At 47.5% G+C, this 13,416-nt stretch overlaps 1 protein-coding gene across 5 annotated transcripts in view; it reads left to right on the top strand.

Moving 5' to 3' along the window:
* Positions 1-13,416, top strand: part of RFTN1 (raftlin, lipid raft linker 1) — a 199,673-nt gene that overhangs the window by 135,445 nt on the left and 50,812 nt on the right. For all 5 annotated transcript variants that reach the window (XM_003826192.6, XM_008951666.4, XM_055109532.1 and 2 more), the window contains 2 exons: positions 2,585-2,969; positions 10,402-10,605. In XM_003826192.6, the coding sequence (XP_003826240.1) occupies positions 2,585-2,969; positions 10,402-10,605 (589 nt within the window). The remainder of the gene's footprint in view (positions 1-2,584; positions 2,970-10,401; positions 10,606-13,416) is intronic.

The raw sequence follows: 13,416 nt of genomic DNA, 5'->3' as shown, positions 1-13,416 counted from the left end.
AGACACAGATTGCTAGATCCCCCCTCAGAGTTTCTGACTCAGTAGGTCTGTGGTGGGGCCTGAGAATTTGCATTTCCAACAGGTTCCCAGGGGATACTGATGCTCTGGTCTGGGGCCCACACTTTGAGAACCCCTGGCCTAGAGGATAAATTTGCCTGCAAGATGGCAAAGGAATATGGTTGTCCGGTTTGTTGTGGGAGAAGAGCAGGTGTCTGTGTCCAAGCCTCTCCAATTCCTCCAGTCCCAGTGAGGAAGGGGAGGGCTAGGATAATGCCCTGTGTCTGGAGTCCTCGCCTCTTCACTCTAGATGACAGCAGTCTCTGCAGGGCCGCAGAAGCCCAGGACTGATAAGGAGAGAGGTTAGAGATACCGTCTTTCTGCCCCATCCTTTGGCGCACTTGCCATATGTAATGTCTAAACTAAGTTTCAGCGCAACTGCAAAATAAGTGTGTTTTCACTCATTTTATACATGAGAAAACTGAGGCACAGAAAGTTTATATAATCTACTCTGGTTCCTCAAGATGGTGAGTCACATATCTGGGGCTCCACATCGGGCCTTTCCAAAAGCCTTTAAACTTCATGCTATTTCCGTGACTCTAGTTGAGACTGGCCTATGGTTGAGCCCTCCATGGAAGCAGTTATTGAAATGCTTCAGAAGTCATAGCTGTTTCCTCTGCAGTAAGAGAGTAGTAGCAGAAGCTAGTGCAGGTGTCTCCTCATTTCATTTGAGGGCTGTAAAACCCATTGCCTTTCTCTTTTGGCATATGTTGCCAGAAAGCTCAGAAGTATGCTTTGCATGCAGTGGCTTTCCTCAGCCTCCAAAGTTCTTTGGTATAATTATTTCCCTGCTATTTTCTTTTAAAATTTGTGTTGCTGTGCCTTCTTTTAGGAGCTTTATAGAATAATTTTTAACATAGGTGGATATCATAGATTAATGAGGGAAAAAATTTTCAGAATGGAATGGATGGCTTTAAGATGTTTTTGTGTTTTGTTTTTTTAACTTTTGAAGAGTGAATTGAGCCAACTCGGGGCGTATGAGTGGACACATACATGCCCATAGACATGTATGTAGTTGATGCTTTGACATGTGTCCACTGAGTCTTGTGATTAAAAGAATGAACTTTGGCCCAGGCCAGACCTGGTTTTGCACTCTGGCTACTCACTGCTTGTTTTATGACTTTAATGTCTCTGGGCTCCAGTGTCCTCATCTGAAATGGAGACAATGATACCATGCAGCGTCACTGAAGGATGAAACGTTTTGTTGTTTTAATTTATGTAAAATGCCTAGACATAGTAGGTCTACAATAGACAGTAATTACTACTATTCTTATTTTATGTCTAGCACAGGCTAGGATTTAAAGACCGGACTGCACGTTTGCAACTGCAGTTTTCCAGGTTGTGCAGTGTGGAACAAAAATGACTTTCCATTTAATGTCAGGGTGGTTCTTCTGAGGAGAGCTGTCAGGGCAGCTTCTCCTTTAGAGAGAATACCTCTATGCTGGCAAAACTGACTCTCAAATGAGGGTAGATTATCATTGCAGAGGCCTCAAGATTTTCTGAGGTCATCTGCTTAGGGCTTGGTGACTAAGACTTAGACAGCTCTGAGGTCTGCACTGCCTTATTTATTTGTAAAATGACTTAAGCATCCTTGCCTGGAAAGTCCCCTAAAGCCTACCTTCTGGCTTTGGCTGGCTCTTGCTTTATTTTATTAGGTTATTTATTTTCAATTTTTCTTTCAAACTTAGGACTTACATTCAACCCAATTGCCTTGGGCTATTTTTTAGGGAGAGGGAGAGTTCAAGTACCTCGGTACTGCAGGTGGGTGTTCATCCCCCATCCCGTTGGTACAGGGAGTGAGAAGGAACCATCACCTCGCTGCTGGATGGTGTGGACCAGGACTTGGAGAGCCAAGAGTCAGTCTGTAGCTGTGGGCTGGGCATGATCTGTGGGCTCCTTTGACCTTCCCTAAGCCTGAGAGCACCAGGGAGCAAGGTGTCCATCAGATGATACCTCTCGGGGAGGATGTGCCCACAGCCTTGGCACAGGGGTGATTTTCCCACCTCTGTCCTTCTCTGCCAAAACTATTGTCCAAAAAGGAAGCTCTTTGGGCCATAATACGCCATCTGTTGTTTGTATATGGTTATATAGACAAGCTGTAGTTATACAGTAGCCTGATGGGCAGGAAGTCAGTGATTCATCCGAAAAAAAGTGACAAAAAAACCCAAACTCTTAACACAACAAACTTCCTCCTTCAAACTCTTTGTTTAGAACTTTTTCCAGCCTCTTTAAAAAATGTTAATAAGGACTAATGTAGTGTTTCAAAGTAGTGATTTCAACTCTTCAAAGCCAAATGCTATATCTTTCCATCAGACAATATAGTTAAAACAAATAAAAAAACTGTCTTCTTCAGACTAGGGTGTGGGGGCAGGTGCCCCTGAGGACATGGGGCTCCTGCCAGCTTGGAATTCTTCTCGTGCACCTGAAATAGCCTCGCAGGCCTCGGGGAGGCGCTTTGCACGCTGCACGTGTCCCTCTGATAGACCATTCCATTCACTTGGTTCCCTTCCTTTTGTTTGCCTCACAGATCCAGGAGGCTGCAAGCCAGGGCCTGAAATTCGTTGGTGTTATACCTCAGTACCATTCCTCTGTGAACTCGGCAGGCAGCAGTGCTCCGGTGTCTACTGCCAACAGCACCGAGGACGCCAGAGATGCAAAAAACGCACGTGGGGATCACGCGTCACTGGAGAATGAGAAACCGGGGACTGGGGATGTGTGCAGTGCTCCGGCTGGGAGAAACCAAAGCCCAGAGCCCAGCTCAGGCCCCAGAGGGGAGGTGCCCCTCGCCAAGCAGCCCAGCTCACCCTCCGGAGAGGGAGATGGTGGAGAACTTTCCCCACAGGGGGTGAGCAAGACACTGGATGGACCGGAGAGCGACCCCTTGGAGGTGCATGAAGAGCCACTCTCAGGGAGTAAGTATGTCAGCAATGGGAGTTTTGACCCACTTAAAGAGCAGCTAACAGCTTTTCATTAATCCCCATGGTATCTCAGAGAAAAAGGAATGGAATTTAGAGTGTAGAGACAGCAGTCCATCAAACAGGAGAAACTTTATCAAGCAGTTATCTGTGCCACCTGTTTACTTACTGAAGTTATGACTTCTGGGGAGTACAGAACCACATGAAATTGACTTGCAGTTTGCTCCAAAATGTCACGTTTGAAGTGGATTCTAGACTGTGAGCTCTTTTATCTCCTGTGCTCTCGAAATTGCCCTTGAATTATCCAGTTTTCACACAGGAAGTGTCAGCCTGCCAGGCACCAATGAAAACCTACACACCACCTGTTAAAATACTTGCCTAAAGCAAGACATTTTACAGCTGAGCAAACTGGGGTTTAGAGAGGAAATTTGTTGCCCAGTCTGGAAATAGGCAGTTCGGGCATATGAACCCAGGTGGACTTACCCACCATCCCTTCACGCCTCTCTGCTTGGTCTTTCCTGTGTGATAGACTAACAAGATTTGCCGAGGCCCTTAATAAGATTTACAGGGAGCAAAGTTTCCCTCTGTTTCTCTGTATTTCCTTTTTCTCTACTTTCTTCAGGAAATCAACCATCCATATTTCCCCCTTTCTCCAGGAAATCTAGCATCCGGTCATTTCCTGAGAGCAAGGTACTTACATAAGCCATGTAAGTAAGAACAAGTATGAAAACTAACAGAAGACCCCCAGGGCTTAGGAGGGCTTTCTGTTTAGGCCTTTCTGGATGATCTCCCTGGTTAATATTGTTATTACCATTTATTTATGAATTCTTGAAATTAGCCTCTTACAAGTGATAATGAACAGGTGGTGCTTCCAGAAGGGAAAACAAGAAGAAACAGGTTCTTTTGTTACATCAGAACTTCTTGAGAAGAAAATTATGGGATGGTTAATTCCAGGGGCTTATTTGCAAAGTTGATTTAGAGGGAGATATTGGAGCTGCGTCAGTTCTGTGATGTAGTAAGACTACTGTTTAATGAAGGCATTGAGCCTTCTTAGTATGCACTGAAGTAGAGCCCTTCATCTGTGTGATTTTTGGCTGTTTGAGGCACATGCCTGCTGCCCTCATGAAGTAGCTGAGCATGCATTTAAGCCCAGTGTGTTGTCCTCATGAACGCCCAGGTCTTAGTCCAGAAACCTCCATCTTCTCATGGAGGCTGGGCTGGATGTGTGTGCTCTGAATCCTGGGCAGGAAGATGGACCTCGTTGGAGTCCTTCTGTACGGTCCAGGACTGTGGGAGGGCGAGGGTCAGGCCAGGCAGAGGCCCCCAGGAGAAAGGGCAGGAGTGACGGAGAGGTGAGGAGCATGGTGCTCAAGAATCTAGAGTATACATTCCGGCCTGCCTTCCATGCCTCAGTTTCTCACCCTTTGAAATGGGGATAGAACGATAGTTTCTCATGGAAAGGTTAAAGTTGTACATTTAAAGCACTCGGCACTGTTTGACTCATGAGTATGAGCTGCTATTATTGGGGTACAGGCTCAGTAGTCCTGACACTCGACCTCCACCTCTCATGGAATCCTGGCTTTGAGAAAGGAGGCAGTTACTATTGAGGTTTCCTCAGTAGCTTTCAGATGCTTCCTGTGTTCCAGAGCCCACCTTCCTCCGATACTCCTTCCAGACTTCCTGCCTCCTGTGAGAGGATTATTCACTGGGGAAACTTGTCCAAGGAACTTCCGCAGGTGCCCAGGACCTTCTTGCTACCCCGTGGCCACTCACCTTCCTCACCCAGAATCTCCCCTGATGGCTGAACACAGAAAAATTGACACCCAAAGCATCTTGGCCCCTATCCCATCACCCAAGTCCCTGTTCTCTCCTGGAGAAACAGACCCTGCTGGGGAGGAATGGGTGAATGCGTGTGTTTCTGGAGGTGGTCAGCCCACCAGTGGATGAGGATTTCAGCTCTGCACGGGTAGGCCAGGAGGAGGGATTAAAGCCTCCTTCGAGCCCAGTCTCCCTAGGCAGGTAAACACTGCCTGTCTCTACACATAAAGCAGTCCCTTTATCTCTCTGCTCAGGCTGCGAATCTCTGAAATTTAGGCAGCTCACTATTATCCCTTTTTCCTCCTTTGGTGGAATGGATGAGCTTTTGGGTTTTTCATACAGGGATCATTTCACATATAAGCCTTTCAGTGGTCACGATGGCAGTCACCTTCCAAGTGCCCTATTCTATGTCCTTCTTGTGTCATCTCAGTAACTCCTCACAACAGCTTTATGGCAGAAGATGCTATTACTAGATCCATTTTACAAATAGGGAGTGTCACCTTTTATACCCCCATACAGTTAAATTTCTTTATCACAGCTTGAGTATTTGGCCTCCCTGAAGGCTGAACGTCCAGGGACCCTGTCCTTATTGGTTGTGACCCTCACCTGACCCCCAGCCTCTCTCCTAATCTTTCTCCTAGGAAGTCCACTCACCGTCACTCCCCCACAGGCACACACGGCCCCCCCCAGGCACCCCTCCCCACTGCCTGCTCAGCTCCCAGCTTGCCTTCTCTCAGAGCCCCCTAAGGAGGGTGAAGTGTTTTTTACTCCTCTTCTGCCAGGTGGGCTTAAATAGGCAATCACAGCAAGACAATTAAAAAAAATCCAGAGGGAGTCTCCCTCCTCTTCCCTCCTTCTCCTCAGTTAATTTATTTCCTTTATAGGAGGCCTTGGGGAGAGGAATCTAGGCAATGCCTGCTCAGACAGGACTTTCCAGTGGATTCTCCATGCGGAAGCAGGGGCAGGTCGTCCTTCCCCATCTCTGCGGGCTCGGTGCAGCCGTCACACCTCCTTGCCCCTGCAGGTTCTTGGGGAGGCCCGCCGTGGGTTCCTCTTCCTGCTTGCTGACTTATTTCCTGGTCTGGGGGAATTTCCTTTTGGTTGGAGGTCCATGCTGTGCCGTGATCACCTGAGCCTGTGCAGGGACAGCCTCAGTGTCTCCGTTGCCACAGCTTCCATCAGAGAAACCAGGAGGCTAGACAGGTTCACGAAAATTCTAATCATTCTCACCGTCACCAAAATAATAAGTCTTCCAAGCACTGCCCTTCCTACCCTGCACTCCTCACTTAAAATGCTTAGAAATGTCAGCCAGAAACCCAAGCATGTGATGCCAATCATGTTTCTGGCTGAGAGGATTTTATTCAGTAGCCCTCCCTGGCTGCCAGCTCATTGTGAATGGCCAAAACCTGGGGGTTGGGCTTTCCTGATGTGAGGGCTCCTTCCCTCCCAACTCCCTTGGGATAGTTGGACCCCATGATGCGGCCCCCTCCCAGATCTGCCACCTGCCACCATCTTTCTGGCCTTTTACTCAGTCCATTAACAAACAGCTATTGAGCTCCCACCCACGGTCATCAGCCCCTGCCTTCTGTGTCCTGATGAAGTTAGCCTCCTGTTAGATTTGGGAAAGAGCCCAGGGTTTGGGGTTTGCAAGACTCTTGGCTGTGCCACTTACTGGCTTGTGATTTCTGGGGGATCCACTTAGCACTTCTGGGCACAGAACCAGGGCCACCCCCTCTCATCAAGTTTGGGAGAGTCACATGAGATGGTGAAGGTGAAAGGCCCTTGTAAATATGGGACACATGCCTGTGGCTGCTGTCATCCTTGCAGGTGGAGTCTCGTGGATTGTTGTGCATGCAGCAGCGGTCCCTGCACTTTGCCTTTCCTGCTGCCCTGGCAAGCGGGCCTCACTATTAGTACCTGCTATTAGTACCCAAGCCTTAGCGAAGCTTGAGCAGCCTTGCCCAGATTTAGGCATCTGGATGGAGCAGCCTGGGGCCCTTCTACCCTCCTGCCCTGCCTCGCCACCACGGTGCCCATTGCCTCCCTTCCCAGTGCAAACCTTTCTGCTTAGTCCCTTCTGCCCATGACCTCAGCAGCCTGCAGTCCCCACCCAGCTTGGACTGCCCAGCCAAGTGTGATGCCCACTTGTCCCTTCCAATGTAGCTAATGACCAGCTGCCTCCTCCTCCCACATCTAGCCCTTGGAGCCCCAGATTTTCACCCAGGCTCTAAACTCTTTCTTCTCTCCAGACCAGAGGTCTCCTGGGACAGCAGGGCCCAGCCAGTCCCCTGCTTACCCTCAAGACCTGGGCTCTCTGGGGTCCCACCTGCAGGCAAACTGCAGCCTTCCATCCTGTGCCAGAGTCCCCACGCCCAGGTACAGACCTCAGGGCTGGACAGCTGCCTCTTTCCTCCCCACTCCCTAGTAGCCTGGCAAGGCCTGAATGGACCAGGCTCCAAGGCTGGCAGGACTCAGCCACCCCCACCCTTGGGCCCCACACCCCCTTAACCTGCCCTCACTTTCTCCTCTGGTTGGCTTAGGTCAATACAGTGAACATGTGTAACAGGAGGGATCTAAATGAGACAAGTTGGGGGAAAGGGAGAGACCAGAAGACAGTCCAAATGCTCCTTGGGTGCTCTGCCAGTACAGTCCTTCAGCCACTCCCAGAACATTCTCAAAAACAATGCCTTCCCTATCCCTTTGGGACTTACCATCCCATGTCTGGAAAAATCTTCCAGCTGGGGTCATGGCAGAGTCACAGAGCAGCTGAGAAAATTTAAACAAACGTGGGGCTTCTTTTTGGAATCTTTGGTGCTTGCTCACGTGAGGATGTGTGTTGGAGAATCAGAATATTAAAACATCAAAGGACATCACTTTTGGACAGTTCTCTTGGCTGGTTTCCATGTGGGTAGAGAAAGGACTGGGGCCAAGGAGATGATGGGGCAGAGGAGTGTACAAGGGTTACGCATCTGCAATCAGGTTTCTCCCAATATTTCATTGCTGCTGATGCTTTGGAGGCTCTTCGTTCCAACACTGTTTCCTTTTCCTGAGAAATTTATTTCTGTCTCTGGCTTCAGTCTGGCCCCCTGGGGAGGATCAAGCCAGGAAAGCTGTCAGCACCGTCTACCTTTTCTGAGGGTCTCTGTCTTCCTCCGCTACACCCCCAGCATTCTCACTTCTCCTTTGGCCTTCCCCTTTTTCTGGTTCATTACGCGTTTGGGAAAGTTATGTTTCTGTCTTGCCATTGAGTGGGAGTTCCTTCTGTGTGATCAAGTGTTACCATGTAGTTTTGGACTTTGGCCACTTCCAAATTCCCCACCTACTTCTCCCACACAGAGGCTGTGATTTTTTTCTTCTTCTTCTTAATTCATTTGCATTTGTGCTTGACTGTAGCAGGCTGTAGCGAGTGGTGCTATGGCCCATGTTGGGGTCACCTGTGGACAGCTCTGGCCGAGCCCACAGCTTCCTTAGCCTCTCTACCTGCAGCCATTCTCGGGAATGGGCCCTGAGGAATTAATGATTCAGGAGTGACCTTCAATTTATGAGGATAAATGTCCCGCCTTCCTTGCCCTTGGTGGGTGAATCTGAAGTGTGTTTTACACAGTGTCTCAGGGTCCTTGTTGGGATTGAGCCCTGGCTGCCCCAGTGGTAACATGCTCTTCAGTGCACTCATTCACTGGCATCGTCTCCAGCTCCTCCCTGTTTCCCATTCCTACTCCTTCCCTCTGTTTCCTGGGATCACTTCCCAAATAAACTACTTGCACAGGAAAGCTTGCAGGGTCTGCTTTCGAAGGAATCCAAATAAACCCAAGAACTCACTAAAACCTTGCTTATTCTCTTGCCCTCAGTAGCTGCAGCTTTTAATTGAACCCCTGACGCCCAGGACTGGAAAACACCCAATCATCTAGTTCACCTCCTGCCCACCCCAGCCCCAATTTATGGCCGGATTCCCTCCATTACGAACCTCCTCTGTGTCGCTCCATTTCTAAAGTTTGTATTTTGAACTCACAAACTAGTCTAGTGACTGCCAGTTCTATACACCAAGACCTAATTTCTAGTGTGAAAGTACTTCCTGGCTGGAGATGGCTTCCTGAGTAAGCAGGAGGGCTGAGAAAAGCAACTTGGCGTGGGGATGATGAACAGGCTAGAATTGGTGTTTAAAATACAGGTGGCCACTTCCAAAGACGGGCACCTTCCTTCCCTAATTGTTCTATTGGATGGAAAGCCTGAAATGGCTGCTGTTCATTCAGGTATTGCTGATGACAAAGTAATATGGCCCAGCGTTGGTCCCTAGAGATCTCTGCTGGTGTTCGCTCAGGCGGGGCTGTGAGAAGACTTTGTGACCTATGTGAGATAATTTTAGATGTTAGATGGATGAACATATTTGGTGTTAATGTGCTTCATCATCACCCCTTGTTTTTGGCAAGTGGTAGTGGACTGCCTTCATAGTCATGAAACAAAGTTTCCTTTTTCTAAAAAAATGTGTTTGTTTAAATAAAGGAAAGTGAGTCAATTAAAAAAATCAACTAGTACTTGGATACCACAAAACATTGTGAGATACTGAAATCTGAGAAACAGCATCAGAGAGTGTGGGTCCAGGTGTCTCATGCAGGGAGCATGAATGTGCTTTGTCCTTCTTGCTAATGTCAACCATTGTTTATGACCTTTAAATTCTTGTTTCAAAGAAGGGTGGGGATTTTCTTATGATTTAAGAAGATATTTTTGGAAACCAAAGCATATTCCTGACTAGCCTGTGTAAGCAAGACTTTTTAAGCTGGGTCAACTGATTGCTTGACTAAATGAGGAGCACAAAAATAGACTCTCAGACTTAGATTGAAATTCCAGGTATTTGCTTCTGGAGGCTGCTACTGCTAACCCACGCCCAGCTGCACGTAGGCAGTTGCGGCTCAGCTGCTGGGTGGCAGTGATTATTGATTGCTGAAGAACTGTGCTATAAATGAAGGAACCAAAAGCTCAGCGCCTCATCCCCTGTGCCTTCTTGGCTGTTTGGACCGACCTGCCACTCCAGGCAGGAACTCTCATTTATGGGAACATATTTATTTTTACATATCAATGATGTATTTTTGATGTACTTGATTAAGTATTATGGGTTCAGCCCCAGGAAACACTACTGCAGTTTATAAATAGTGAGTTCAGGAGTGTACAAGGTTCCTGGAATTAGAGCAGTATTTTTGTTTTTATGTGTGTCTGTACATTTAGTTTTTCAAAGACCATTCTCACCCAAGTATGTCTGCTTTTATTTCTAAGACACATCTTTGTATGAATTTCTAGAACCATCTGCTATGTTCTTTTCTCAAACACCTAGCTGTGCGTATTAATCGCAGATAACAGCTATTCATTATATTCCAGATTAAAAACCTAAGTTCCCCATCAGAAGCCCAACCCTTCAGGTCCATGTTACTTTAAGCCAGCCTCAACTTACTACTTGGAATGAGGCTTTATTATCTGGCAACAATACAGCCTCACAGAGATTTCAGCATTCATCATATCATTTATTCAGGCTCCTGAGAGATTCCACTTAAGCCGATGAAACAGATTTTTATCATCAGTTGACCTCTTCTCTCTCCACTCCCTTTACAAATCCCAACAGAAATGGAGATCTTCACCCTTTTCAACAAACCGAAGAGCCATCAGAAGTGCCGGCAATACTACCCTGTCACCATTCCTCTCCATGTCTCCAAGAATGGCCAGACAGTGAGCGGTTTGGACGCCAACTGGTTAGAGCACATGAGCGACCACTTCCGGAAAGGAGGCATGCTGGTGAACGCAGTCTTCTACCTTGGAATAGTGAATGGTATGTTTGGAATTCACAGTCCTTGGGTGGCCCTTTGTGAACTCTGCTTCTAACTCTTGAAATCTTAGTCCCTCTTCAGAGTCTGCTTCATTCAGAAAGCTCTGCAGCCGATAACCATGCTGCATTTTATTTCTAATTAACACATCTTGAGGAACTTTCCATAAAGCCCAGGGCCTGTGCTCTCAACACCTCTCTACGAGTCAGCCAGGTATCTTCTGAAATGACAGAGAAAGTGGAGTGATTCTGTTTCATCGAAGGTGGCCTCAGTCTCTGTTGCTTTTAAAGGCTTTTAAAAAGATTGTTCCCTGGATTTGTTAATTACCCCCTGGGATTGTGCCATTCCAAAGTGCAAATTGTTTGTAGACACTATTACAGTTTGAAGTAGCAGTAGCAGCACCTTGAAATTAACAGCAGAGAAATAAATTGAACAGCCTGGTTTCTGTAAGCTCCACTGAGACACACACTGTTCCCAGGTCTCCCAGCACCCAGTACCCCCTCCCCAGTAATGTGCTGTCTCTAGTGGTTTGCTGCATGGGATAGCACTATTGATGTCAGCTCTCCTAAGGCAGAAAGTCTGCCCACAGTGGGAAAATGTGTCAAACAAAGAAAGGGCTTTAGGTTAACGAGAAGGCAAGTTGAGTCACCAGGGTGTGTCAAGTCTCGGAGGCAACTTGGGGAGTGGGACCAACGTGCCAGCACGTGCGTATCCTGAGGACTGCCAGTCAGCAGGATTCCTAAGTGAAACATAACACCAAATTTGTCAATCCCAGCAAAACCTGGAAGGGGGCATCAACAGCGCTGTGTGTTGTTGTTGAGCTGTTTTCTCTCAAGAATTAACAGAGTCACGAACAGAGTTTGGATTCTACATTGTTTGCAATCCTTGAAATGCCAGCAAGCATCCGGAGAATAGAGACCATTCTGAATTCTAAATGAATGTACTTTAAATCATCCAAAGTCTTAGAACATGGTACAGCACAGACAGCTCTTAATTTTGGATGCGAGTCTCTATCTAAGTATCATTGACTAATATTGACACGTTATCATAGTAGCAGCAGGCGTTGTATAGTGTAGTGGTCCATAACCATTTGTTGAATGCATGAATGACACAAGAAAGGTGATTGGCTTGTTAAGAATACATCCAGAGCAGGGCTGTCCAACAGAAGTGCCCATGATGATGGAGGTGTTTGTTCTGTATCTGGGTTGTCCAGTATGGCGGCCACCAGCTGCCTGCGGCTACTGAGCCCTTGAAATGTGGATACTGCATCTGAATAATTGAATTTTAAAATTCATTTAACTTTCATTAAGTTTAAATAACTATATGTGGCTAGTGGCTAGTGTCACTGGTCAGTGTGTACTTGGTCAGTGCAGTTCTAGAATATACATGCCTTTTTTTTTTTTTTTTTTGGACAGAGTCTCGCTCTGTTGCCCAGGCTGGAGTGCTGGAGTGCAGTGGCGCAATCTTGGCTCACTGCAAGCTCCACCTCCCAGGTTCATGCCATTCTCCTGCCTCAGCCTCCCGAGTAGCTGGGACTACAGGCACCCGCCACCACGCAGGCTAATTTTTTTGTATTTTTAGTAGAGACGGGGTTTCACTGTGTTAGCCAGGATGGTCTCGGTTCCCTGACCTCGTGATCCACCCTCCTTGGCCTCCCAAAGTGCTGGGATTACAGGCGTGAGCCACTGTGCCCGGCCGAATATACGTGTCTTTAATACAACTAATGTAGGGTTACTTCTGTGCCCTGGTGGCAAGGTGGGTAACCTCCCTCTACACAAGGAAGCCCTCCGTGGGTACTTACAAAGTTCCCCAAAGCCAGGGGTTGTCACGGTCTGGTTTCAGATGCATCATAAAACACCAGTGGCGGTACATGCTTGGGGCCAACTTGGGACAGATGTTTACAGCCTGACTTATCAGTGTCAGGGGAGGCCAGGGAGGAAACTTTGGCTCCCTGTTTCCTGCAGGGACACCACATTGCCCATCTTGGGTTGTGGCAACAGTGGCTCCTTTCATCCCCTCTGGTGCCCATAGATGCTATCTGTGGCCATGCATAGTTTTACATTCCTCCCTAGGAAACTGATGGTTAGTTGTTGAAGGTGTGTAGAGAGGTGCTGGAGATAGTGGATACACAGGTGGCCACTTGGAATTTCTTCCCCTCTTAGGAAAACTAGGGCATCAGAAGGAAGGTTTTCTCTTTGACCCCACTGCCTGAGCATGTTAGGGGCCCTAAGACCTCCAAGAAAGAACACTTGGAACGTTCACAAACCCATTTGCTGTTCCTCTACCATTATGGTTTGGTGATCAAGGCTGAGTTAGCCTCCTCTACTTCCCGTCACCCCACTCTTCAACCTGGAGTCCAGAAATGCAGACAACTTAAGCAGCTTTTTCTTCAGATTTGACTTGAGTGTTTGAAATACTGTTATAGCCTCCCTTGGCTTTAACCACATTAAATTCATTCTTCCTGCCCTGAAGACAGAACATGAAATTTCCCCTGGCAAGCGCAACCGTGAAGTCCTCCACAGGGCCCAGGCATCTTCCTGTACGCAGCCCATATCTTAGAGCACCACCATAGCTGTTCATCTCTATGTCAGGGAGGGCTGCAAAATTCTCAGGACAAAATGAATTGAAACCCACTCTGACTTTAAACACAATTTCACCCTTTATATGTCTTTTGGGAGGGAGAGTATGACTGGGAGTAATGCTTCCTGGGTTAGGGCGTTTCTGCTCTGGAAAAGTCCAAGGTTTCCGTTGGCCAGGGATGAAATACGTGTGTGATCTTTTCCCAGAATTAAGAAAAAAAAATGGCAAGCTAATCA

The sequence above is a fragment of the Pan paniscus genome, chromosome 2 (assembly GCF_029289425.2).
Source record: "Pan paniscus chromosome 2, NHGRI_mPanPan1-v2.0_pri, whole genome shotgun sequence".
Lineage (NCBI taxonomy): Eukaryota > Metazoa > Chordata > Mammalia > Primates > Hominidae > Pan > Pan paniscus.
Note: the sequence above shows the minus strand (reverse complement) of the source record. Positions and strands in the feature narration are given on the sequence as shown.